Source organism: Ursus americanus, chromosome 14, assembly GCF_024610735.1.
Source record: "Ursus americanus isolate L20-20 chromosome 14, mUrsAme1.1.p, whole genome shotgun sequence".
In the NCBI taxonomy this organism is placed as follows: domain Eukaryota; kingdom Metazoa; phylum Chordata; class Mammalia; order Carnivora; family Ursidae; genus Ursus; species Ursus americanus.
The window spans coordinates 38,800,283-38,826,630 of NC_142140.1; the positions used below are offsets into that span (position 1 = coordinate 38,800,283).

General features: G+C 59.8%; 2 protein-coding genes across 6 annotated transcripts; both read left to right on the forward strand.

Moving 5' to 3' along the window:
* Positions 1-52: 52 nt before the first annotated feature.
* Positions 53-13,182, forward strand: MST1R (macrophage stimulating 1 receptor). Of its 4 annotated transcripts, none has more exons than XM_045807546.2 (20): positions 53-1,566; positions 4,403-4,591; positions 4,672-4,800; positions 4,976-5,146; positions 5,699-5,859; positions 6,224-6,389; positions 6,503-6,639; positions 7,051-7,212; positions 7,308-7,401; positions 7,557-7,769; positions 7,872-8,018; positions 8,098-8,260; positions 8,449-8,532; positions 8,608-8,823; positions 9,186-9,266; positions 9,418-9,599; positions 9,720-9,829; positions 10,100-10,265; positions 10,682-10,818; positions 12,579-13,182. In XM_045807546.2, the coding sequence occupies exons 1-20, from the start codon at positions 337-339 to the stop codon at positions 12,832-12,834; spliced, it is 4,194 nt and encodes a 1,397-aa protein (XP_045663502.2). In that variant the 5' UTR covers positions 53-336; the 3' UTR covers positions 12,835-13,182. The 4 variants fall into 4 exon arrangements, with proteins under 4 accessions (XP_045663502.2, XP_045663504.2, XP_045663503.2 ...); XM_045807548.2 differs by having other exon boundaries at positions 8,611-8,823; XM_045807547.2 differs by having other exon boundaries at positions 7,560-7,769; positions 12,579-13,181.
* Positions 13,183-21,866: 8,684 nt separating this feature from the next.
* LOC123798825 (uncharacterized) lies at positions 21,867-25,589 on the forward strand. Of its 2 annotated transcripts, none has more exons than XM_087866645.1 (2): positions 21,867-23,890; positions 23,945-25,589. In XM_087866645.1, the coding sequence occupies exons 1-2, from the start codon at positions 21,867-21,869 to the stop codon at positions 25,587-25,589; spliced, it is 3,669 nt and encodes a 1,222-aa protein (XP_087722771.1). The 2 variants fall into 2 exon arrangements, with proteins under 2 accessions (XP_087722771.1, XP_087722772.1); XM_087866646.1 differs by having other exon boundaries at positions 21,867-23,813; positions 23,913-25,589.
* Positions 25,590-26,348: the final 759 nt, after the last annotated feature.

A 26,348-nucleotide genomic window follows, 5' to 3' on the forward strand; every position in this document is an offset into this window, starting at 1 on the left:
CCCACGGCCCCGCCCCCACGCCCTGGCCCCGCCCGTCCCTCCCGGCGCCCTCGGGCCGACTTTGCTCTAAGCTCGGGCTTGGAGCGGCAGCTGGGACGGCAGGTGAGGCGGCCTCTCTGTTCCCTGGCGGTGTGTGTGTGTCCACCTGGTGTCAGGTGCTCAGACCCGAGGGCAGGGGAGGGCGCTGGGCATCACGGTAGCCCCGGGCGGGGCTGAGCTGCCCGAGGGCTCTCAGGACCGGCTCTGGACGCGGGTCCCAGCCTCGACTTCCCTCGAGCCGGCTCCCAGCCAGGCCCGGGCCTGGAGGAGTCCCTGCGGAACCCCAGCTGGGCCTCGATGGAGCTTCTCCCGCTGCCGTCGCAGCCCTCACTGTTACTGCTGCTGCTACTGTCGCCACTGCTGGCCGTAAGGTCCTGGCAGTGCCCCCGCACCCCCTTCACCGCCTTGCGCGATTTTGACGTGGAGTACGAGGTGCCCAGCTTCTCGGCCACAGGTCCGGTACAGGCCATAACGACCTACGAGGGCGGCGAGGACGGGAGTGCGGTGTTCGTGGCGACACGCAATCGCCTGTACGTGCTTGGGCCTGGCCTGCAGCCAGTAGAGAGCCTGGCCACGGGCCCTGTTGGGGACCCTGGCTGCCAGACATGTGCAGCCTGTGGCCCAGGCCCCCACGGCCTAGAGGGAGACACAGATGCACAGGTTCTGGTACTGGAGCCGGCGCTGCCCGCACTGGTCAGCTGCGGCTCAAGCCTGCATGGCCGCTGCTTCCTGCACGAGCTCGAGCCCCGGGGGACAGCCTTGCACCTGGCACCACCAGTCTGCCTCTTCTCCGCCCATCACAACCAACCCGAGGAGTGCCCTGACTGTGTGGCCAGCCCTCTAGGCACTGTCGTGACCGTGGTTGAGCAGGGCCATGCCTCCTACTTCTACGCAGCATCCTCACTGGACGAGACGGTGGCCGCGAGCTTCAGCCCCCGCTCAGTGTCCATCCGGCGCCTCAAGGCTGATGCCTCAGGATTCGCACCCGGCTTTGCAGCACTATCGGTGCTGCCTCAGCACCTCGCTTCCTACCCTATTGAGTACGTGTACAGTTTCCGCGCCGGAGCCTTCGTCTATTTCCTGACAGTGCAGCGGGCCAGTGTGACAGCCGCCCCGGGCGCCTTGCACACGCGCCTGGCTCGGCTCAGCGCCGCTGAGCCCGAGCTGGCTGACTACCGTGAGCTGGTCCTCGACTGCCGATTCGCGCCCAAACGCCGGCGCCGCGGGGCCTCCGAGGGAGGACAGCCCTACCCGGTGCTGAGAGCCGCCCACACCGCTCCCGTGGGCAGCCAGTTGGCCACGGAGCTGAGCATCATGGAGGGCCAGGAAGTGCTATTTGGAGTCTTCACGGCTAGGAGAGACAGCAGCCCTGGTGTGAGTCCCAACTCTGTCGTCTGTGCCTTCCCCATTGACCTGGTGGACATTGTCATCGAGCAGGGTGTGAAGCGCTGCTGTGAGTCTCCTGCCCCCCAAGGCATGCGGCGCGGCCTCGACTTCTTCCAGGCGCACAGTTTTTGCCCCAACCCGGTGAGCAGAAGGAAGGGACCCTCACCTGTGAGCTGAATGCAGTGGGAGGCGCTGGGAGGGGAAAGGGCAGGAGCGGAGAAGTTTTATCTTCCACCCCGTTCCTTAGCGCTGGGGGCAGCGGGGCAGAGTGGTGCTGGGGGTGCGGGGCGGGGGGGGGGGGCGGTCAGCCAAGCCCAGGCTACCCCGGAGGTTCACCTCCCAGCCAGGCTAGCCCCTGTTGCTCCTCCATTTTGCTGTTTCACCCTCTCAGGTACCATGGCCTCTGATTTTTTAGGTAGTTTCCCAGATTGTGTGAGAACCAGATTGCATCACAAGTGTCTCTGGCAGACACATTGCCCAACTCCGGGTAGAAGGATGGGATCCCCTCCTACCTGCCCACCACACATAAACTCAGGGACATATACAGAGATACAGCTCCCCACACGGCAGATGCTAACAGAGTCACGCAGATACAGCTGCTCACCAACACGGTTTCGTTTTTGTTCTGCTCCCCGAAGAGGGTGGGGCAGGAGATGTCAGAGAAAGCCCCCACCCCACCCCCAATTCAGGAAGCTTCCTGGGCCTTGGAAGTTTGGGGGCTTGTCTGAGAGCCTGCATGGCTTGGGCTTCTCTGACACACTCGTCCCCGATTGTTCTCTGTGGGGAGGACCTAGGACATGGTGGAGGCGGCTTGGCTCTAGTAAATTCCAGGAGGTTCACCCCAGTCTTGTGCAAGCAACTGTAAACATCTGGGGATGAGTAAAGCCTTAGGAGGGGGTGGTTGGAATTTGTTCACCACAAAGGAGTCCCAGACTTTTTTCCACTATAGTTGGGGCCCTGCTCCAGTTTCCCTTCCCACCCCAGGCAGGAAGTCTCCCAGCTCATGCTGAACTGGGGGCTCTTTCCAGCAGACCCTACCCAGGTTCTCTCCAGCCATGGTGTCAGGGAGATGGAGCAAAGACAAACAGGACATTTTTTAAGATGCTGAGGATAAAACCCAAACCGACACTTTCGAGCCATTGAAACAGTCCTACCCTAGCTTATAAGGGATTAAACCAAGGCAATGGGGTGAACAGCATTAGATGAGTGGTCTTTCAGTGAGCTAACTCACAGTCACTGCTGTCAAGTCTTTGGTTGCCCTGTGGCCTTTCTATGACATTCTCCACTGACTCCTTTCTAGCTCTTATTGATGCCTCAGAGGTGGGAGGAGAACTTACACACAGTGAGGAGTGGGGGATCTCCAGCCTCAGTCCCTTGGCAGAGTCCCTCTGGGTTGAGGAGACCCTAGGGGTGGAGAGCCCTCGTCTGGGCCTGGGCAGCCCTGCCCGCCCTTCTCTCTCCCCCCCTGGGGAGTCCAAACCTCTCCCTGACTTGGCTAGTGGTCAGTAGGTCAGAAGACATCCAGCACAAGTTGGCAGTGCCAGGTTCTAAGAGGACTAATCTCAAGATGGCTCACAAGCTGGCCAGGCCCCTGGGAGGTGTATGAACCAGTCTGTGCTGTGTTTGTTCGGGGACTGGGCACGTAGCCTCCAGCACACCCACTGTGTGGTGATTGTGGCTGGCATCCGGAAGCCTGTGGGGCTCTTATCTGGCACCTGCCCTCTGTGGGCTCAAGGAGGGTTCAAGTCTGGAGCAGTCACCCTCCTCTGTGGGGCACTGGACACTTGAGTCATGTTTTCACGGGCCATGGGCTCATAGACAAGCCTGGAAACCCAGAGCTAAGGCCCTGGAACCCAGGGGCAAGCAGACAGGGGTGTGGCCCTGACTGGGGTAGGGCCCCTTTTCCACCCCTCAGCCTCACCTGTCCCTGAGTCATGCTGAAAACACCTGGATGGCTTCCGGAGAAAGCCAGGCCCCTGTCCCCGCCTCAAGTGAGGACAGAGTCCCAGTTCCCACCCGCCCAGGCTACAGACGAAGAGTGTATGGAGTTTCTGGGCCCAGCTCTGCACCCCCAGGGCTCCTGATCAGCACAAAGTTCCAAGCACTAGGTTAAGCATAGTTGCTTTGACGGGAGACTCAGGGCTAGCAAGGGAAGGTCCCAAGCAGCTAGGGCTACTGAGACCTGCCTGCGCTTTGCTCTCAGCTCCAATACCTTGCATTCTTACCCTGATCTCATTTCCCAGAACCTTCCATAGTCCTGCCTTGGGGTCTTGAGTGCAGTCCCCAAAACACCTTGTTAAGAGCAGGGGAGAGGTGTCTCACAATCAGGGCCTAGCCTTCGGGCCTTGGTTTTTCCCTTTTGTATCCTGAAGGGGATACAGGTAGCAGCTGGAGGTGCAGGAAGATCTCTGGAATCTCACGGAGAAGGACCATGTTACCAGTCCCATGGTGGCTCAATTACCTCCAGAGTTTAGCCACTTTATGCCAGAGAGGAAACGGAAGCCCAAGCTGAAGTGCAGGGCATAACCGGCAGGGGGCGGAAGAGGACTCTGGTCAAGAACTCAGATTTCTTACCTGGCTCCTCTCCTGAGAGGCTATCAGGCCCTGGACAAGTGACCAAATGTTTTCTGAGGCTGTTTCCTTGTCTGCGAAATGGGGTTGGTGAGAGCAACTACTTTACAGGGAGGTTGTGAGGACAGAATGGGGTTGGGCCTGTGAGACTCTCATTATCAGAATGAACATGGCAGGTCAGAGCAAGGCATAGAAGAAGCCAGTCTTCTGGCCTGCGACTTCTTTCCTGGCCTTACTGCCTCTGAGAGACCCATAGGTGGAAGGGGGTAGGTAAGTGGCGGATGTGGGGCCTTATCTAGCTAAGCCAGGTAAGGGATGGGGCTTTGGGCTGCTGTGATCACTGACAGAGGTCCCCAGGGGTCAGAGTGTGCTGATGAGCCCTGACTCCTTCCCTGACCCTCCCCAGCCTGGCCTGGAAGTCCCCAGCTTCAACGCCAGCTGCCATCACTTCCCTCTGCTGGTCAGCGATAGCCTGTTACGTGTGGACCTCTTCAACGGGCTGTTAGGAACAGTGCAGGTCACTGCACTGCACGTGACACGCCTTGAGAATGTCACAGTGGCCCACATGGGCACAGCCGATGGGCGCATCCTACAGGTAGGACCCCCATCTCCATGGCTTCTTGTCCCTGGGTCCCCATACCCACTTCCATTTTGCTCACAGCTAACCTGTCCCAGGTGGAGCTGGCTAGATCTCTCAACTACTTGCTGTATGTGTCCAACTTCTCACTGGGCACCAATGGGCAGCCCGTGCAACGAGATGTCAGTCGCCTTGGAGACCACCTGTTCTTTGCCTCTGGGGACCAGGTAAGGTGGGACTGGGGTCAGGCCTGGGGCCGGGGCTGTGGGAGCGTAGCCCCTCCATCCAATCCCGGAAGCACTGACACACAGGTCTCACCACCCTGATCTACAATAACCAGGGCGTCTATGGGGCCTGGTTCCCCCTCCCACCACCCCTGAGCCAACTGTCTGCCGCTCCAAGGTCTTCCAGGTGCCTATCCAGGGCCCTGGCTGCCGCCACTTCCTCACCTGTGGGAGTTGTCTGCGGGCACAGCGTTTCACGGGCTGTGGCTGGTGTGGGGACGTGTGTGGCCGGCAGAAGGAGTGTCCTGGCTCCTGGCAACAGGACCATTGCCCACCTGAGCTTACTGAGGTATGGCTTGCTTGGCAGGGCACAGGTAAGGGTGGGACAAGCTGGGCCTGGGGTGGAGCTCAGCATGTCTTTTTTTTTTTTAATACTATTTCTTTCAGTTACTCTTTTTTTTTTTTTGTAAGATTTATTTATTTGAAAGAGAGCATGTGCTTGTGTACGAGTGGGGGAGGGGCAGAGGGAGAGAATCTTAAGCAGACTCCCGGCTCAGGGTGGAGCCCACCATGGGGCTTGATCTCACAACCCTGAGATCATGACCTGAGCCAAAATCAAGAGTCCGAAGCTTAATCAACTGAGCCACCCAGGTGGGGGGTCAGCATGTCTTAACCGTGATCCTCAGGCCTGCAGTGTCCTCAATATCGACAAGAAGGGTGTTCTTGGCAGAGGGAATGGCACATGCAGAGACTTGGAGCAGGAAAATACCCGAGTGAGGACTAGCGAGTGCCCTGGGGGACTGGAGGGAGGGCAGGCAAGGGGCATGACTGAAAACTCGGGAAAGCAGACAGCTGAGGGCCCTGATCCACAGAGAGACTCAGGCTCTCTCCCCCTCTTCAGTTCTACCCGCAGAGTGGACCCCGAAGGGGCAGCACAAGGCTGACCCTGTGCGGCTCCAACTTCTACCCACACCCTCTTGACCTGGTGCATGAAGGCACCCATCAGGTCACCGTGGGCCAAAGTCCTTGCCGACTGCTGCCCAAGGACAACTCAAACCTCAGGTATGTCCTGGTCTCTGCCCTTCCTATCCCTGACAGGGGTGACCAAGCAGTCCCTCCCCTCTGAGACCCCGGCTTCTGCTTACTGGGGGCAAGGAGGTGGGAGGCAAGCTGCAGTGGTTCTGGCTGCTTGGTGTCTGAGGAGACATCTCTGTCCCTTCTTGAGCCTGTCTATGCCCTACCCATCTGTTGAATCGTGGAACTGGGCAAAGTTGGTCCCTGCCTCACCAGATCCTGCCTACCCTGGAGGAAGGGGAGGAGCGAAGAGATGCCATCTTTAGGCTCAGAGGAGACCTGTGATATGTGGCAGGCATGTGGCCAAGCCTTTGTGACCCCTGACTAACCTTGGATTCCCCTGGTGCCCTAGACCAGTGCCCCGGAAAGACTTTGTAGAGGAGCTCGAGTGTGAGGTGGGGCCCTTGAGCACGCAGCCAGCTGGGCCCGCCAACATCAGCCTCGCCGTGACCAACATGCCCCCAGGGAAGCACTTCCGGATAGAGGGCGCCTCCATGCTGCAAGGCTTCTCTTTTATGGTGAGGCCACCTTGCCTTGTCTGTGCCCTTGGCCAGCTGGGCAACATGGGCAGGGAAGGGCTTGGAGTGGAAGGCCTCTTATTCCAAGCTAAGCCACCTCCATACCCTCTTAGGAGCCGGTGCTGACAGACGTAAAGCCCGTCTTTGGCCCACGGGCAGGGGGCACCCGCCTCACCCTTGAAGGCGAGGGCCTGTCTCTAGGCACCAGCCAGGCTGTGCTGGTCAATGGGACTGAGTGCCCACTGGAACGGTAAGTGCCAACAGGCCAAGGGAGGGGAAGCTACAGGGCCCCACCCAGGGGAGCCCTCACCAGGTGGGACTTGAATCCTGCCAGGGCAGAGAGAGAGCTCAGTCACATGGTCAGTGTAGGGAGCAGGTCCAGGAGGAAGGGTCTGTTGCCCCCTCCAGCCTGGAGGTGGTTTAGGGATGGCGAGAGAGCCCGTCACAAAGTTTATTAGCTCCAACCAAGGCTGTGGGGAACCTGTTCCCGCCCTACCTTCTTGGAAAACTTAATGAACCTATCTTCGAACAGACCCACTGAGTATGGGCAGGTTGGGATGACCAACAGAGGAACTGGGAGGGATTGGCAGACTCTTGGAGAAGGTAGGTCTGACCATCACGGAGGGTGATCCTGAGCCCAGTCCCCCACCCCGTTCTGCAGGGTCAGCGAGGGGCAGCTTTTATGTACCACGCCCCCTGGGGCGACTACGGCCAGCGTTCCCATTCGCCTGCAGGTGGGGGGCGCTGTGGTGCCCGGCTCCTGGAACTTCCTCTACCTGGAAGACCCCGTTGTGCTGGGCATCAGTCCCAACTGTGGCTACACGTAAGTGCCACCCCCTTGCCCGCTCTGGTCTCCTAGGAACGAGGGAGCTGGCCCAAGAGAGCACCCCAAGCCCACCACACTGCTGTCCTCCACAGTGGCTCCCGCGTCACCATCCACGGCCAGAATCTGATTTCGGCATGGAGCCTAGTGCTGTCATTCCATGATGGGCTTAGGGCAGTGGAAAACAGGGTGAGTGGGCACGGGCAGCTGCCAGGCGGGCACTAGCCAGGAGGGAGGAAGGCTGGATGGGTCCCCTGAGTTCCAGCTCTACCCCATGCTGGGCTGAGGAGACGGGGGTGGCGGGAGGAGGAACGCCTCGCTAACCACTCTTGCTTGGGTCCCAGCAGTGTGAGAAGCAGTCCCCGGAGCAGCAGTCATGCCACCTGCCTGGATATGTGGTCCGAAGCCCCCAGGGGTGGGTGACAGGGAACCTGACTGCCCGGGGAGATGGAGCTGCTGGCTTCACACTGCCCGGCTTTCGCTTCCTGCCCCCACCCCATCTGCCCAGCACTGACCTGGCCCCACTGAAGCCTGAGGAGCATGCCGTTAAGTTTGAGGTCAGTGTGCGGGATGGCGGGCAGGGACGGTGGAGGGTTAGGGCTGAAGCCTTGCCCAGAGGAGATGGGGGCACTGGCCCGTCCTCATGACTGTCTCTGCAGTATATTGGGCTGGGCGCGGTGGCTGATTGTGTGGATATGAACGTGACCGTGGATGGTAAGATCTGCCAGCATGAGCTCCGGGGAGATGTGGTCATCTGCCCTCTGCCCCCCTCCCTACAACTTGCCAAGGACGGCGTCCCCCTGCAGGTAGGCAGCTCAGCTGACCTTCTACGGGAGACGTGGGCCAGGGCTTGCAAGCTGGGCCTGAGCTGCTACCTGCCCCCAGGTCTGCGTGGATGGTGAATGTCACATCCTGAGCAGGGTGGTACGACCAGGCCCAGAGAGGGTGCCCCAGGGGCTACTCCTTGGAGTCCTGCTGGCCTTGCTCCTGCTCGTGGCTGTGCTGGCCGCCGCGCTGATCTTCAACTACCGGCGGAGGAAACAGCTAGGTGAGCTCTCTGCTCCTCTCCCGACTCAGTCTGTACCCCCAAACCGTGGCATCTCCAAGGCCCTGTATCCTCTTTCTGCCCAGGCCTTGGAGGTCTGCCCACACCCCCTGGGTACAAGGCAACCTCTAGGAGTTTGGAGAGGCTGGCCACCAAGGGCTGTCTTTCCAAGGTCCTGTCTCTAAACCCAGGTGACCTGGCATCCTTGGACCAGACGGCCGGAGCCGTGCTCTTGCCTGTGCTCCGCTCGGGCTCTGACTACAGAAATGACCTTGGTGAGATAGGGGAAGCGCTGAAAGGGGGAGCCACGTGCTCTGCTCCACAATCCCCTCACTCCGTCTCCTCCACAGCAGCCCCTGACGCCGACGGTCTGGATGGTCCGGATGCCACCCCCCGGGACCACAAAGCGTCCTCCTCAGACAGTGGGGATGGGTCCTGCGTCCCACTGCTGCGGACAGCATCCATCCAGCTTGGGGACTTGGACTCTGCTCTCCTGGCCGAGGTCAAGGATATGCTGATTCCCCATGAGCGGGTGGTCACCCACAGTGACCGAGTCATTGGCAAAGGTGTGGGGGCCAAGACAGGCGGGGTTGGGGCACAGATGGAGTCCTGAGATGGCATGGGCTCAAGGGACATTTAGGCAGGACTCTGCTCTGGCCTTCTCACTAAGCTTTGTGACCTTGGGAATATCACAGAACATCTCTGAGCCTCCATTTGCTCATCCGTGGGATAGGAATTCATTCTGTCTTCAGCGGATTCTGGTGCGGATTAGGGGGTCATGGGTGGGCTGCACGCTCTGTCACCACGTACCTGCTGCTTGGTTTTAATGTCAGATTGGCCAGTTGGTGCTCTGGGGTTTGGTTGCCAGTGAGAGGGCGTGGTGTGCACCCAGGGCATTGGGGTCCCCTCACCATCTCCCTTTCACCAGGCCACTTTGGAGTTGTCTATCATGGAGAATACACAGACGAGGACCAGAATCAAATCCACTGTGCCATCAAGTCGCTGAGTCGTAAGTGGCAAAGAGGCCAGGAGGGTCCCCGTCCCCGCTGTGCTCCCACCTTGCCAAGTGACCCGGAGCAGGAGACCTTTCTTCTCCATTTCCCCATCTGACCCTGGCAGAGGGTCTCCCCAGTCCGAGCCTGACCCCAGCCACTCCGCAGGCATTACAGAGGTGCAGGAGGTAGAGGCCTTCCTGCGCGAGGGGCTGCTCATGCGCGGTCTGCACCACCCGAACGTGCTGGCTCTCATCGGTATCGTGCTGCCACCAGCAGGGCTGCCCCGTGTGCTGCTGCCCTACATGCGCCATGGAGACCTGCTTCGGTTCATCCGCTCACCGCAGCGGGTCGGTGCTGAGGGGGCCCAGCGGGGGGGTGGGGGGAGGGGGGAGGGGGTTGGGAGACATGGGCAGCAGCCTGGGATGAGCTGCTCAGCCCTTGCTTACAAACTCCCCTGTGGCCCCCAGAATCCCACAGTGAAGGACCTCATCAGCTTCGGCCTTCAGGTCGCCCGCGGCATGGAGTACCTGGCAGGGCAGAAGTTTGTGCACAGGGACCTGGCTGCTCGGAACTGCATGTGAGGGGCCAGAGCGCTTGGGGTGAAGCAAGGGGGCAGGGCACCAGGGTGTGCAACTGCCTAAAGGCACCTCAGGGAAGGGCCCCCACTCTAGCCCTTGCTCTGCAGCCCTGGGCATGGCCTCCCTTCTCTGGCCCTCAGTTTTCCTATCTTCCTGGCGCAGGCTTAGATCGGACACTGTGGCTCTGAAGCCCTGTGAAGGCCTGCAACAGATGGGTTCAGGGCCCATCTGGGGGCCAGTCCTGAGTGTGATTCCCTCCCCCCCCCAAGGCTGGATGAGTCATTCACTGTCAAGGTGGCTGACTTTGGCCTGGCCCGCGATGTCCTGGACAAGGAGTACTACAGTGTTCGACAGCACCGCCACGCTCGCCTCCCTGTCAAATGGATGGCTCTGGAGAGTCTGCAGACCTACAGATTCACCACCAAGTCTGACGTGGTGAGGCCTCCACCTGCCCCAGAGCCCACAAGGCCTCTGTGTCCTGGGAGAGCACTTGGCCTCGCCCGTTCAGCTCCAGCTGATGCTCTGAGTCCCGGGAATCCCCAAGCTGAGCAGCCCCCCACAGCCCATTGGCCCGCCTCTGGAGCAGGCCTAAGACGGACTCCTCTTGCCAGGGCAACAGGGGGCTGTGAGCTCATTGGCTTCTTGCAGACAATACAGGCAGGGCCTCCCGAGGCCCAACTCTGGGCAGGGTTCGGTGGTGAGAAGAGACTGAGGGAAGAGGCTTGTGATGTACTGAGGAGTGGGCTCTGATTGATTTCCAGCTGGAGGGCTTTGGGAGGTAGAGGACCTGTGGGGGCCCACCTCCCCCCAAATTTGGGGTAAGAGTTGAGTCTCCTCTCCCCTTCCCACAGTGGTCATTTGGTGTGCTGCTATGGGAGCTGCTGACACGGGGCGCCCCTCCATACCCCCACATTGACCCTTTTGACCTCCCTCAATTCCTGGCCCAGGGTCGGCGCCTGCCCCAGCCTGAGTATTGTCCCAATTCTCTGTGAGTATGTGGAGGTGGAGGCGGGAGGGAGTTGGGCCCCAGAGACGAGGGAGGAGCAAGAGACAGAGCTCTCTCCTGGCTCTCCAACTGACCCTCTGGTCGACCTGGAAAGGGCCCCTTTCTGGGCCTCAGTTTCCTCGTCTGTGGACTGGTTCCGCCCCCATTTGGGGCTGAGTGCTGGGAGGATATCATGGTTGCCATGGTAACGGTACTCCCCACTCAGAGTCTGGGTTGAGGCCAGTGATTTGATTTCTCAGCACTCCTCTCACCCCACCCCCGCCAAGGGGGCCTGTTTTCCATCTTTTCCATTCACTTAACCTCAAGGAAGGGTTCCATTAGCTCCCACACCAGCCCCCTCCACGTCTCCAGATCAGAATTTTTCCCTCCTGAATATAGTTTCAGATTCCCTGTTCCCAAGGCATGGTGGCGGCTGCCTCGTCACCGTGCCTGCCCAGTGGGTCTGTGCCAGGGTTCAGCTCCAGGAGCCGTGCGCGTGCCTCGCCTGTGCCCAGGTGTTTGTGGTTAGAACAGGAAGAACCAGGTCACAGGTAAAGGTAGTTGACGCTCCTGTCTCAGGCTGTGTTCTGAAAGGGTATGAGTAAGCCTTCCTCCGGCCCTGCCTGCCTTGGGTTTGATCTTTTTCGTTTCACTGATGCATCTGGTTTGAAGTAAGGGAAGTCATCTCAACCGCCCATCTGCCCCCAGGGCTGTATGTACAGGGATATATGTACAGAGCTGGGGATATATGTACGGGGGGTTTCTTGGTAGACTGGGGACCAGGGAAGCAGGACTGGGCCGCGGGGGAAGCTGGGCAATGCAGCAAGGCCGTAGCCCATCCCACAGGGGCTGCTTGATCTGGGATGGCTCTTCGGAGTTTTACAAAATTTGGATCAAGGGGCCGGGTCCCTGGACTAGACGTTAATAAGTCACTGGTCACAGTGAGGGCTCGGGGAAGGCCGCTATTTTCTGCCTAAAGCACTTCCTAGGGAGGGCTCAGGCAAGAGCCGGCAGCTCTTCTGGGGGAAGAAAGAGGGGATCTAGGTGGACCGCCATAGCATCTGCTAGACCAGGCCAAGTCCCTTCTCCTCTTGAGGCCTCAGTTTCCTCACCTGTGAAGTTGGGATGACGACAGTACCACGCTCAGAGAGTCCGAGAATCAGGAGGTCATTGTGTGTAGGGCACTTAGTGTCATTGAGTCAGGGACGGCATTTCCAAGATAAAGAGGCATGTATTAGGACCCACCAGGCAAACCCAGACACACACTGCTTGGGAATCACAGTGCCACTGGCGCCACCCCCCAAGTCTGTGGCTCAGGACTTTTAATCCCCATTTCACTGGAACGGGCTTCCTTCCTAAAAGATGTAAGATAGAACTGTGATAACTCGTGAGCTGCGCCCTAAGCTAAGCACTTTACGGGCGTCCTCCTACCCTCTGCCCCAACAGCTCTGTGATCAGGGCAGGATCCAGGGGCACAGAGAGCTTAAGGAACTTGCCCAAGATCCCATTGTTCAGGTCACAGGGCACAGGAGTCCAAACTCTTAACCCTCGGGGCAATTGGACCTCTGCCAGGGTGGGGAGGCAGGACTGGACTCTCAATCGCAACGCTGAGAACAGCCGCCCCTGACTGGGCAACGCTCCCCACTAGGCCCTGTCACCTGTTCTCATCCCTGTGTGGCCTGCCACGGGATTAACAGCAGGTGTGTAGCCCAGGATCTCCAGCTGGGGTTGTGCCCCGCTCTGCCATGCCCCTCCCCCCGCAGGTATGCAGTGATGCTTCGCTGCTGGGCGGCGGACCCCGGGGTGAGGCCCACCTTCACGGCGCTGGTGGAGGACGTGGAGCACGTGGTGGCCAGACTGCTCGGGGACCACTACGTGCAGCTGCCTGCAGCCTATGTGAACCTGGGCCCCAGTGCCTCAGATGAGGTGAACAAGCCCCTGGAACAGTCGCAGACCACACCTGTGCACAGGAGCGCGGTTCGGCCCCGGCCTCTCTCAGAGCCACCGCAGCCCACGTGACCTCAGCCCTAGGCAGGCCCTGGGGATGGGACCTGCCCAGCAGCCCAGAAGTTCATCCCAAACTGCCTCTGGGCCTTCCCAGGCCGGGGCAGCGCAAGCCGGCCTCTGTCCTGTCCCTGCCCCTGAACCTTCAGGGGCGACCCGAGGGAGCAGGGCCCCTTGGCCCCTCACTCCACAGTGGGAGCAGTGGGGTGATCCTCGATGAGATGAGTATTTATAGGGTACCCGGCGTGTGCTCAGCCTGCTGGGCACAGGAGACTCAACAGTGACCGCACCGGCACTGGCCCCTGAACTACTAAATGAACAAACGAATACCCAAGTGCAAATTGTGGTCAATGCTATGAAAGAAAGACAGGCTGCTTTGACGGAATGGAGGGCAGCTTTAGAGAGAGAATAGAGGTGAGGGAAGCCTCCCTAGGAGGTGACATTTCTGCTAAGGCCCTGTCAGGTGGGAACTGTGCCAGAAGCAGGGGTGGGGGAAGAGAGTTTTGGGCGAAGTGAGCAGCACGTACAAAGACTCCAAGGCTGGAAAGGGGTTGGGTCAGTAAGAAGGCTCCAGGGAACAGGAAGGGTAAGGCAAGGCCCCCGACCCAGGTTACAGGGCCCTAGGGACTTCTTGATGGAACCAAGAAGGGTGGGTTGAGTACCCCGGCGAGCAGCAGCCAGAATATCTTCTCCCATTGCCCAGTCCACGTCTGTCCCTTTGTAGCCCTTCTCAGGGCTCCCTGCTGCACCTGCAAGCCCCCCCCCCAGACACAGTCAGGACATGGAGACCAGCTCCCCCCGCCCCCCAGTCCTGCCAGCATTGCCCTTGCGGCCTTGAGATGAGCCAGCAGCAAGGCCTCAGCTCCACACTTTCAAGGTACCAGCTCCAAGATGCTAGACTGCCCAGGCTATTTATACTCGTCAAGGCCACTGCACAATAGCCACTAGAGGGGCAGACTCCACTGCTCCTCCCCCACACCCTGGATGCTAAAGGTGGGGGCAGCTGGGATGCCAGTGACTGGGCCCAGGTCGTTCCTCTGTCTTGTTCAGGACCCCTGTGGCCTCCATCCTGCCAGTTGGGACACCCCAACTCACCCTAAGGGGAGCAAGCTCCCTCTCCTGTGAGCTCTTTGCCCTGTCACACTTGGAACCTTGGGTTTGGAGCAAGAGCTCCCTGGTAAATAGAGTGGGGGTTTCCTTGGGACTGGAACTGCCCAGGGGTGTTCTGCCCATACTGCTGCCTACTCTTCACCTCAGGCCAAAGGAGGCCCTGCCATGGGGAGCCTGAGGACCCTGAGGACATGTGGGTAAATCTTAAAAGGAGGCTCTTCTGCTCAAGCGCAGGGTTCCAAAGATCAGGGGTCTATGTTCTGGAGAGGTAGAGATGGACTCTGCCTGGTTACCACTGTACCTCTGATCCCCACTCAGACCTGGAGGAAGTTTTGTAGCCTTGCATGCTCAGCCAGAGACCTCTGGTCCCTGTGGGGGGTGGGGGGTGGGGGGGACTCAGTTGTGTCACCCCTGAGGTTAGATGAGTGGAATGTCCTAGAATACCCCAACAGCTGTAGTCCCCATCCTAGTGGGAAAGTGCTGTCTCCATCACTCCACCTTGCAGTCCTCCCGCCCTGACCTCATCCTGGGGATCTGAAGAGCTCCCGCCCTGGCTGGGGAGTGAGGAGAAGGCCCAGGGGCTTCTCTGAAGCTGGACTGAGGCTCCTTCCCCACTGAGCCTCTGAAGTTCAGAGACCACTGGCTTATCTGCTCATAAGAGAGGGGGTCTGTGCTTCGGAGGGGAGCTTACCAGGGGAGGGTTCTCAGAGAAGGGAGATAGAGGACAGCTCAGGGGGTGTCAGCTTTTCTGTGCAGCCACAATATTGGGCTTTGGACATATTTCTGAGCCAAGGGCCTCCAAGGCCAGGATTCTCCAGAGAGGGGAGTTAAGCAGGTGCTTGAGCCCCTGAATCCTGGCACAGCTGCCCCTCCTCCCCCCAGGGCTGCAGCCCCCGAGCTCTGAGCCCCATCCTCAGAGTTGCAGTTGCAGGTCCAGCTGGAGTGTTAGGAACTGGACGGCTTCAGGGTCTCAAATTCCTGACGGGGCCCCCCAGGGAGAAGAGGAAGTGAGGGTTAGTTCCAGGCCCCCAGATGGGCTAGGGGAGCTAGGTAGTTTCCAATGGCTTCCAGGGCCGGTGAAGACTGAGCTGCCTTGCCCCTGGGGGAGGCCTGAGGAGTATGTCAGGCGTGGTGGGTGAGGGGGAAAGCTGCTGGTAGCCTTGGTGGGCCTAGGCCTGCCACTAGGGTGGGATGGGGTGAGCAGAGGCTTCTCCTGGGGCTTTGGGAGTCCGGTCTTCTACCATGAGCTGTGGAGAGAAGGTACCCGCTCCCCTGCCTCATCCCCCTCTATCGCGGCCCAGTGGGGCTGGGGGCAAGCAGGTGCCAGTAAAGGTCGGAGGGAGGCCAGGATGGGAGCTGGGCCCAAGCAAGCCACAGATGACTCACAGCCTCCTGACTGCCCATTGGTGTCACTGTTGTCTGGCACCTGGAGAGCAGGCATGGGGCCGACCGACCTGCTTTGATGGGGGGCCATGAGTCTGGTCTGAGATCCTCCTCATGCCTCAACCCCAGCCTTCCAGAGAAATTTCCCAGGGATCCCAAGGCCCTCTGGGGTCACACCTGAGAGCTCCAGGTATTGCCTCGTTCCAAACCTGGGGATCTTCTGGGACACTGGCGTCACCAGTCACTTCCTCTGTGCAGCCCATGAGGCCACAGGTGCACGAATGGTGCTACTCCACTAATGAACTCTCTTTACCTAATGGAGAGAGCAGGCCCCCAGTACCAGGGTGGGGTGGGGGGGCATGGGTGCTGCGGGGAGTGTCTGAGGCTCAGAGAGGCCCAGACATCATCTCACACTTCCTGCCTCTGCCTGGGGAGAAGAAGTCACGAAATCAGTAGCTGAGCACGGAGCCCCAACCACCAGGCCCTGATGAAGAGCACCTTTTACTCCGTGCTGGGCTGGAAAACTCCCCTCTGGCAAGACCCCCGGATCCGAGCATCTCTTCACTCAGAGCCCCTGCTCTGCTCCCCGTGAGGGTCCAACCGGCCCAGAGGAGTGGGGAAGAGTCCGTGAAGGGCCCCAGCATTCTCCATCTGGTACAGAGGGGCCAGCTGAGCCTTGTTCCCTCCTGCCACTCCTCTGGGGTTTGTTGCAGCCAGGGTGTTTGACCAGTGAGTGTAGATGCCAGAGGAGCCTGGGCAGCTGTGACAGTCACATCTGGCTGTGGTAGCTTCCTGGGTGGCCTGGGTTCTTCAGGTTTAAGGATGGTGACCTGGAGCCATGGCCTCCACACCTGGTCCTCCTCTGGTGGGAGTCCTTGGCCCAAAGCTCGGCAGGAGATCCCCAGCAGTTGGCAGAGCTCGCCTGACCCCGCTCAGTCCATATGTGTGGCCCCTGGATCCCAGCCACCTCACACCGACATCCTCCGACACCCTTAGAAATGACTGTTTCTCCTGAGCCCTCCAGCCCCAGCGGTCCATCCCGGATGGGAACTCCCAGCTCCAGGCTCTGTAAGGGAGGGTGGCTCTGCTCCTGAGCCTCCCCACAGCTTCTGCCTCTTGTTCTCTATTCCTTCAATGCCCCGAGCATCTTCCGTGCCTGGTTCTGGGACATTCAGGCTAAGCCCAGCAGGGATGGGCACACTGCCCTGTAAAGGGAGGCACCCAGATCACACTCCTTGTGCAGGATGAGAATCCCAGGACCATTCTGGGATCGTGCCCTCCCCTGGCTACTCATTCCCCTGCAACTTCTACTCCACCCATCTGGCAGCCTTGACCTTATCAGGGAAACAGAGGCACTTACGGCCCTGACAGCCTGCCCTGGCTGGGCAGGTGACAGGAGACCCTGGTATTGGGCCCTCACCAGTCTCCCTGTTGCTCAGCGGAGGCTCAGATGTGAGGCCCGTGGTGGTTCCTATTTTGAACTCATGTGATGGGAGCTGAGGGAAGTTGCTGCATCCTTGGGGCTCAGCAAGGGCAGAGGCAGAGGGAGCACACGAGGCTCCCAATGCCAGGGGCGTCTTTGCCTTCCTTCTCTTCTCCATTCCCTCTCAGGTCGCTTAAGCCACCTGCACACTTATGGTCAGTCTTGGACTGGGCACTTGGGATCTGGGCACATCTCAGGAAAGGCAGGGGACTCAAAGCAGCTGGCAGCCAAGATCACAGGATCACAAGATCTTCAGTCAGCTGGGAAGCCTGTGCTCACTTTCCCATGTCCTAAGCCCCACCTGTGCAGCCTGGACCATAGAGACTTAGAGGCCCCAAAGGAGTCAGCTCCACTCCTGGCCTCTGTGGTAGTGCCAGCTTCAGCCAGCCATCAGTCCTGCTGACGTGCTCCTCCAAGCTGGGGAGCCACTGCTTCAAAGGGGGAGAAGAATCCTTTGGGCAGCCCCAGTCCCCCTTCCCACATGGCTCCTTGCCCGTGGGTTCTGACCGAGCCACCCTCCACGGGGCCTGGGTTCTTCCAGGACCCTGAGGGAGGGCAGATCTCACCTCCCCTCTGCAGATGTGGTCGGAGGTCTCATCTACAATCGTCATGGAATGATGCGTGCTTCTGGAAGCACTTTCTCTGCCCCCACCTGGGCTGGCTGCTGGCTGGGGGGCTGCTCCCAGGGATGGGGAGGAGCTGGCCTCAGCCCTGGAGCCGTCAGGGTGTCTCTGCCATCGCCCTCCCTCCGGGCTGGTGCGGCTGGCCATCTTTCACGCAGAGTTACGTAAGCTTGAGTCAATTGGAGCTCAGAGCAGTTCATTGTGGGCTATTTTTAAGCTGTAACACATCGCAGCAGAGGGGTCACTGCGCTGCGGCTTGCCTGGAAGGTTGTTTAAACATCTGTTATTTAAATTTCCTATCCCTTAGAGCTCAAAAGCCACATCCTCCTGGCACTCTTGGATCTGCATTCCACATTCCGGATTCAGAGTAGATTATCACCCCTCATCCCACCAAGGGCTCCCCTGGGGCTGGAGTTCTCTGCACCGTGGCTGTCTTCCTTCGGGGTCAGGCAGAGAGACCAGGGAGGAGGAGGGGTCCGCTGCCCCTCTGGGATGGGTGCACCCTGGCCAGGAAAGGCTTCAGGGAAACAGGATGCTAGTGCTCACAGGTCACTTAGGCAGCCCGAGGGAGGAGGGTCCGGAGAGGGAAGCCCAGAGCCCTGTGGAGCAGTCTGTGGAGCCAGGAGACCAAGGGCGCCTCCTTCCTCTCTGGGGCCTCGGTTTCCCATTGGTACCCCGAGAAGTTTGGGTCACAACATCCTTTTAGGTCTTCTCAGAAGCCTGCCTTTACCTGGGCTGTGCTCCTACTCAGAATGCCCTCCCCTCACAGATCTAAATGTGACCCGTCTGCAGCCTCTGGGGCAGGAAGGCTGGCATATGAGCCCCTGGACGGTGGGCATAAACCTCTGGGGAAACAGGCCTTGCTCTTCACTCCATTCCCAAGTGGCTGCCTCCACTGGGAGCCCTTTATGGCTCCTTCTGATCCTAGATTTTTAGAACTATCCAGAGTCTTCCCAGGGCACAGAGAGGGGAAGACAGGTAGACTGGAAGAGTGCAGGGCCGAGGATTTGACAGAGCTGTTTCCTGAGAACACAAGAAGCCAAAAATACAGGTGCATTGGAGCGTCAGGTCTGGGAGACTTGGCTAGTCCTGGAACCTTCCCTCTCCCCTCGATGGACTTCCTGCCCACCACCCTCAAGACATCCTAGGTAGGAGGGTTCTAGCCTGATCCACAAGGAAGAACGGCTTCTCAGAGTGCCCTGACTCCATCTGCTGAAGCCGGACCCACTCCACAGGGGTCAGGGCCTTTCCCCAAAGCCTGTTCAGAGGGGGCCTGGTGAGGAGTGAGAGGAGTCAATGTCAGGACCTACCCTCACAGAGGAGACTCCTTATGGCCTTGCCCTTAGGCTGGGCTTCTTCTGGTTCTCCTGGGCCCCTCCATCCCAGAGAGCCCTCGGCCTGGGGAATGGGCTCAGCCTCAGGGAGGGGCTCTGCAGTTTGCCATGGCAACATGTTGGCCCTCCTCACTTTCCAGAATCAGAAATAGAATTGGTTGCCCTTCTTCGTGGTGAGAGACTGTTTAAAAACATGTAGGGGGGAAGGGTACAGTGACAACGTCCCTGCCCGAACCCTGGGGGCTCAGCAGAAGGAGGTCTAGCTTGGGAGCCTCTCTGGATGCCCTGCTGCCCCTCCTCTTACCTGGATGAAATGTAGTGGCTTTTGGCCAGCCAAGAATTCTGAGTACAAAGGAACTCAGCCTGGTTCAGCAGGGTGTGTAGCTGGCCCCTACGCAGCCCTGCCAGGCTCCTGGGAGGCACTGGCTTAGAGGTGCCAGCAGGGAAAATGCTGCTCCCAGGCTGGGGCCGCCTGCTGGGCTACTGGGAGGGGGAGAAGGTTCATGTGGGGCACAGCTTAGGTGGGGGCTTGGGGCTGCAGCACTCAGAAGGGAGGCACGTTGGCTCCCTTCCAGCAGGGTCATGCCTGCCAGCCCTGGGCACGGGACCCAGCGGTGGTACATGGATTTCTGAAGTGTGGGTCCAGAGCCTGGTGGCCTGGCTTCGGGTTCTGGCTCTACTACTCATTTCGCTGAGATTTCTATGAGTTCTTTCGCTTCTCTGCACCTTGATTTCCTCATTTGTTAAATAGGGATGATAGTGCCGGACTCATCCAATTACTGCGAGGCTGGGTTACAAGTGCTCGGCATGGCCCGGCTCGCAGGAAGAACCCAGTCAACATCAGTCATTGTTCTTATAAGGGGTGTTTGCTTCCTGGGGGAGGGGGGGAAGAGCTTTCTCCTCTCTCAGGACTGCTCTCTCTGGGCCTGCCTTCCTGGGCCACACCTGTAGCTGGCTCTGTTCCCTTCCCCGAGGACACCTTAGGAGAATATCTCAGGTCAGTTGTTCACAAAGCTCCCAGCCCTGGAAAGGAGGATTATTCCCCACTTCTGTAGGAGATGGGGGATGGCTGAGGGGTCGGCCAAGCAGGGGGCTCTCAGGGCCTCCCTCCCCGCCTTCCCGGCCCTCCCAGGTGCCGCCGGGCTCAAGGCCTGCACCTGCGCTCGAGGCCGCCAGCAGCATCTCCGTCGTGGGGGGAAAACATCAGTGTGGGCCAGGGATTGTGAAGTCGGTAGTGTTCCGCAGGCATGTGCATGCGCTCGTACACTCAGGCAGGCCACAGACCCTTCGGCCCCGCCACCTTCCCGGGCCACAATGTGGGGTGAGCAGTAGCATCCCAAGAAATCTGTCCCCACGATTAACTGAAGGCAGCATCTGGGGGAGGGGGAGAGGGCCCAGGGGGCCTGACCGGGGCTGAGTCAGGCTTTGCCCAGTGCCTGTCAGGAAGGTGCAGGCGCTGCACAGTGCCAGCCTTGGTCCCTGGTCACATCGTTTCACACCCCACGGCCAACTGTAAGCACTATTTTTAACTTTTGTGAAAACACTGCTTCAGAGGACAAGCCGACAGCTGCATTCTCCACAAACCTGTTTCCTGGGCAGAAAGACTGAGGCCTGGGGCGCCTGGGTGGCACAGTGGTTAAGCGTCTGCCTTCGGCTCAGGGCGTGATCCCGGCGTTCCGGGATCGAGCCCCACATCAGGCTCTTCCGCTATGAGCCTGCTTCTTCCTCTCCCACTCCCCATGCTTGTGCTCCCTCTCTCACTGGCTGTCTCTATCTCTGTCGAATAAATAAATAAAATCTTAAAAAAAAAAAAAAGAAAGAAAGACTGAGGCCTAAAAGGACACAGGCCTGGGGACCAGACAGAAGAGGCTCGGAGCTCAGAGCTGGCAGGAGGGAGGAGGGCTGACTGTGCCCCAGGTCAGAACCTCCAGACTAGGCCTGTGGTAATGGGTGGGTCCCCAAACTGCTGCCTAGGCCTGTCTTCTATGGCTGTAGGGCACGTCCAGACCTGGGCTGGTGGTCCAGACAGGTCCCACCCCTCCCTGTCCTACGTTTGCCCATCTAAGAAAGGGAGGGTGGGAGTGTCCACCCAAGCTAATACTTACCTTTCCTATGTGCCTACCCTATGTCCAGTCCTCCGTCCAGCTTGCCCTCACTATATACACAGCTATGCCCACTGTGTGCCCAGTCCTGCACCAACCGTATCTGCACTCCCTAGTCAGCCTGTGCTTACTGTGTCCCGACTGTGCCCCATATATATGTAATTGTCACTTGGCTGGCCCTGTGTCCACTGTGGCCTAGCCCTATGCTAAGTGGTGTGCCCCCTCCCAGCCAAGGTGAGGTTGACACAATGTGACAAGAGCTAGAACATTCTGACTTGAGGATTCTGAGCAAAGGCCCCACCCCCACCCCTGTCGCCCGCATACCCACCTCTGTGGGATACTGTTCTAGGCTTCAAGGACATGCGGCTCTGGGGAGGGGGCTCTATGAGGCACAGGCAGAGGAGAACCATCTGGAGTAGAAAAACTGCCAAGGAGCTGCTGTCCCTGGAGCGGGAGCCAGGGAACATGGGGGAGAGGAGCACGGGCCTGAGCTGGGCCCCTCACCCTCTTCTGTCTCCCAGGACTGAGTGGAAAGGGGCTTTGATCCCCCAAAGGGCCTTGTGTCACATCCTTGGAACTCATCCCTGGGTCAGGGCTAAAGTCTCAAGTTGCCACATGAGAAGAGAGGAGAAAGAACCAAGTCTGGCATCTGAGGTAGACCAGGAATCCAGGTCTCCCCTGCCTACCTTTCTCCCTTGGCCTTACACCGCCACTCCCAGCCCCTGCCACAAGGGGCGCCACCCTCACCCTACAGTTGGCTTGGGTAGAGAGTAGTCAGTCACCCGGCTGGTAAGGGGAGACGAGGCTGGCCTAGGGTTGGCAGACTTCACCAAGGTCCCGGGGCCTTTCTGTCTCCCAAGGTTCCCTGGGCAGGCCCCATTCCTCAGGGGGGTGGGGCCCCTGGTTTCCCACACTCTGTCACCCCCCCCACCCAGGTCACTGGGGGCTGTGATGTGTGGGGTTGCCATGGCAATGAAGTGGGGGCAGGGCACCTAGGGCATGGAGCAGGACTATGGAAGTCACCAAGAAGGTGGGGGACCCTGATCCACCGGGCCCCCAAGGCCACCCCTCGGCCAGCAGCCAGCAGCCGAAGGGTGGCCTCAGAGGGTCCCAGGGACCATGGATAAACTCGGGATCTGTATACTTTAGGCAGGCGTTGTCATTGTCCACTGAGGCCATCATCGATAGGACCTGTGACCCTGCCTCCCAGGCTCAGGCCCCCGAGCCCATTTACCAGCTACACCAGGATCCTGCTGAGGTTGGCTCCCAGTGTGTCTGTGGGCAGACCTCCCAAGATGCTCTGAGACTCCCCTCTACCAGCCCGCTTCCAAGCTCCATCGTGGAAACCCCAACGCATCTTGTCGTGGAGAACAGGACCCTGGCCCTGCCTGTGGGCACACACAGTGACAACACCAGTGACACGATCCAGCATGGATTCTGCCGCTCCCGGGTTCAGGTTGCCGGGCAGGGCAAGGCTCCAGCTAAAGTCCTGGTAGGCTGGGGCAAAGGTCCCTGCAGCCCTGACCAGGTAGCCCCCTTGGGCAGCAGGAAGAGCCGGTGGCTACCCTATTTCCTTTCAGGGGATGAGGGCTCGGCTACGGCCCAAAGTCCTCTTCCAGCTCCAGCCCAAAGTCAGGACCAGGGCACGTGCCCATGTCCGGCCCAGGCTCCTCCAGCTCCAACTCAGGCCAATGCTCCGGCCGCAGCTCCAGCCCCGGTGCCGGCAGCAGTGGATCCTTACACCTGCAACTCTGACCTCTTGACAGACACCACTGCCACGACCAATGGCCTGTCCCAAGACCTCCTGCCCAGGAAGAGTGGCAACCAATGGGCAGGCCTCTCGGAGTCTTCCAAAGTGGTCTCGTCCTGCCAGGACAAAGTGGATTTTGGTTTTCGGAAGGAGTCTCCCACCCCAGCGCCTTCTCCGAACGAGTCCTCAGACCATGTCCAGGAGCTCGAGGTTGCCAGAACTCAGGTGTTATCCAACCTGCCTGAGAACCCAGCAGAGAAGGCCCCGGTCTGTACCTCTAGGCCAGACAGCCCAACACCAGGCTCAGGACCGCTGGGTACCCCCAAGTCCCAGAGGAATAGCCAGGAGAGTAGCAGCTCACAGCCGGACCAGCAGCCTCTCAACATTTGCAACAATACCGGCTCCAATGTGCCACAGTCTGCCTACCAAGTCTCCCGCCACAAGCAGTCACCAGTCCAGTCTCCCAGGGAAGCCATCCAGATCCCTCCCTCCAGTGCCCCTACCTGCCAGCTCCGGGATGCGGTGGAAGACCGCGTGCTGGTGTTCGATATGGCCACAGGGAACACCAGGATGGGGCTGCTGTGCCATGACCCCATGGGTTCACGGGCAGTGTTGCTAGGTGTCATGCCCAGCCATCCATCCATCTATGTCCCCGAAAATGTGTTGTCCACCCCACCGTTAGCCATGCCCATCCTTTCCCTGGACAGCAATCGCTCCAACTTCTGGTCGGCCTCGCCCGTGCTGTCCAGCCCTGTGCCCTCCAGCCTCTCATCTGGAAGCTACCGAGAGGTGGCCCTGGTTCCCAAGGAGGGCAGGCTCAACTTGGAGTCACGGGACTCCCCTGGTACCGAGACACCCCTCAGAGTGTTCACTAGGCCCATTCCACTGGGGATGCCCCTCCAATTTGGTGACAGAATATTGAGCCATGTCCATGATCCGGGCTGCTCCAAACCCGAGGCTGAAAAAAATGAACCTAGTCGTACCATCTGGATGCAGGACACCTCCATGGTCCAGCCCAAGAAACTGCAGTGGGTGAACTCAGAGAAGATCCCAGAGCCTGCTCCCCAGGCCCCAACCCAGGAGGTGCCCAGATCCCTGCTTCAGGAGAATATAGGCAACCACAGCCAGAAAGAGGTCCTTACTGCTCACCCTGACAGCCTTCGGGCTGAGGGTGCTGGGCAGGCCTCCCTCGGTGGTCGGCCACCTCTAGCCGAGCAACATCCCTTTGCTGGACAGCCCCCTCCAACAGGTCAGCCTCCCTCTGCTGCGCAGTGCCCCCTCACCGGGCAGACCCACCTTTCTGGACAGCCACTCCTCGCTGAGCAGCCCCCCTCCCCCAGGCAGCACCCCCTTCCTGGTGAGCTCCCTCTCACTGGAACCCCTCTTGCCAGGCAGCTTTCTCTCACTGGGCAGCCTCCCTTTTCTCAAGAACCCCTCATTTCCAAAGAGCCCATCATCTCAGGAGGGCCGCCCATCACCAGGGAGCCTGGCCAGGCCTCCACCTTGTGCCAGGAAGGGGAGCCCTTGAGCCTGCCGGCCCGTGTGGGGGTACTTCAGGTGCCCCTGGCCCCCGAGGAGACCTGCGTCTACATGAGTAGAGAAAAGGTCGGCGTCGGTGCCCCTGAAAACTCCAGCACACACCGGCTCTCATCCTGGCAACCTGGCAGCTCCCCCAGCACCCAGGAGGAGCAGTTTTCCCTGGTCACGTTCTCCACACCTGGCACTGGCTGCAAGGTCTTGCCCGTGGCCGTGGTGGGCACCGAGCCCCAGGGTCCCCGGTTCAAGCTGCCACCCGAGGACATTACACACTCATCAGTGCTTGCACACCTTGGCCTGCTGCATGGGGCCTGCTATGAACTGATGCCCACCACGGACGCTTTGCCGGTCCCGTCCCCGCTGCTCTGCCCCCACTCGCTGGGCCCCTACCAGGACATGGCGGCGGTGGTGATTGACACGGGCACAGGCTTCACCAAATGTGGACTGGCTGGAGAGGACCACGTCCTCAGCGTGGTGCCCTCACGGGTCCAGCTGCTGCAGCACCCGGCCCAGGATGAGCCCCGGTACGCGGTGCCCGAGAACCAAGAGGCCTCCTATTCGGTGCTGAATCGAGGCGTGGTCTCGGACTGGGACGCGCTGGAGGTGCTGTGGCAGCACCTGTTTTACTGCCGCCTGGGCGTGCGGCCGGAGGAGCTGGCCGTGCTTGTGGCCGACTCGCCCATCTCCCCGCGCACCAACCGAGAGAAGGTGGCCGAGATACTCTTCGAGCGTTTCCATGTGCCAGCCATGCAGACGGTGCACCAGGCCCTGCTGGCACTCTACGCTTATGGGCGCACCACTGGGCTGGTGCTGGGCAGTGGCCACGGCACCTCCTACGTGGCCCCTATCCTCACGGGGGATCTGGCCCCGCTGGACACCTACCGGCTGGATGTGGCCGGTGCTGACCTCACCGAATACCTGGCTCAGCTGTTGCTGGCAGGCGGCCACTCACCGCCCAAGGCAGGGTTAGTCAACCAGATTAAAGAGGCCTGCTGCTATGTGGCCATGAACATGACAGCTGAGATGGCCCGCACCCAGACCCAGGCCCGAGTGGACTTCGTGCTTCCAGACAAGCAGGTCATCACACTGGGCTCTGAGCGTTTCTGCTGCCCTGAGGCCCTCTTCCAGCCCAGTCTGCTAGGCCTCAACCAGCCTGGCCTCCCGCAGTTAGCCCTCTTAAGCATCAGCCGGCTGGAGGCTAAGCAGCAGGAGGAGCTGCTGGCCAACGTGGTGCTGGACGGCGGCAGCACCCTGATGAATGGCTTTCCCGAGCGCCTGAGGCAGGAGCTGGGCCCCCGAGCCACTGTGCTGGGCTCTCCCCACCGTGCTGTCGCTGCTTGGCTTGGAGGCTCCATCATGGCATCCCGGGACTCCTTCCAGAGCCTGTGGCTCAGCCGCCGTGAGTACGAGGAGGAAGGCCCTTGGGCCATCTACAAGTACCATCTGTGAGCACATAAAAGTTCTGGTTCTGCTTACTTCGAGCACTGTGCGTGTTTTAGACACAGGGTGATGTGGGGAAGGACAGAGAGAGGCTGGGCATGGAGGCAGGGATGGGGGCCCTGGCACTCCCAAGGCACACCCTGCCTCTGCCCATGGGAACCCCATGGGTCCGAGCAATCCTATCCTTTCCGGAGAACCTCCAAGCCCCTCGGCGGGCATTGGCTGTGGTCTAGCCTGACCTTTACTGCACCCCAAGGGCAACCACAGACAGTGGCTGCTGTGGGTTTTGCCCCGTTGCCCTGGCGACAAGTGCAATTACCCTTGATTGCCAGCTGGTTGCCATGGCAATTTCAAACATAATGTAATAACCCACACAGCCTGGAGTGAGTCATGAAGGGGGGAAACAGCCCCCTCCCCTAGCTCCAGAGGAAAAGATCGCTCGCCCTCCTTCATCTTGGGCCCTCTACAGGGGGCTGAGGACAGCAACATGGACAACAGCCTAACAGTTCCAAAGATGGCCAGGGACCTGGAGCATTTGTTGCCCCCAAGGGAGAGTACCTGTCAACGTTTGGGCTTCTTGGGGGAGCTGGCCCGGTAATGCATGTGCCCCCTAAAGTCTGCACTTTGGCTAGAGCTCTATGCTTCTGCGGGCCCATCAGAATATGAGAGTATGGGAGTGCTGGCCTTTCATGCCCTGGGGCAGGAAGTCAGTGTCGTGGGGGGTGGCAGAGAAGTCCTGGGTCCTGGGTGCGTGGTGCAACCTGAGCT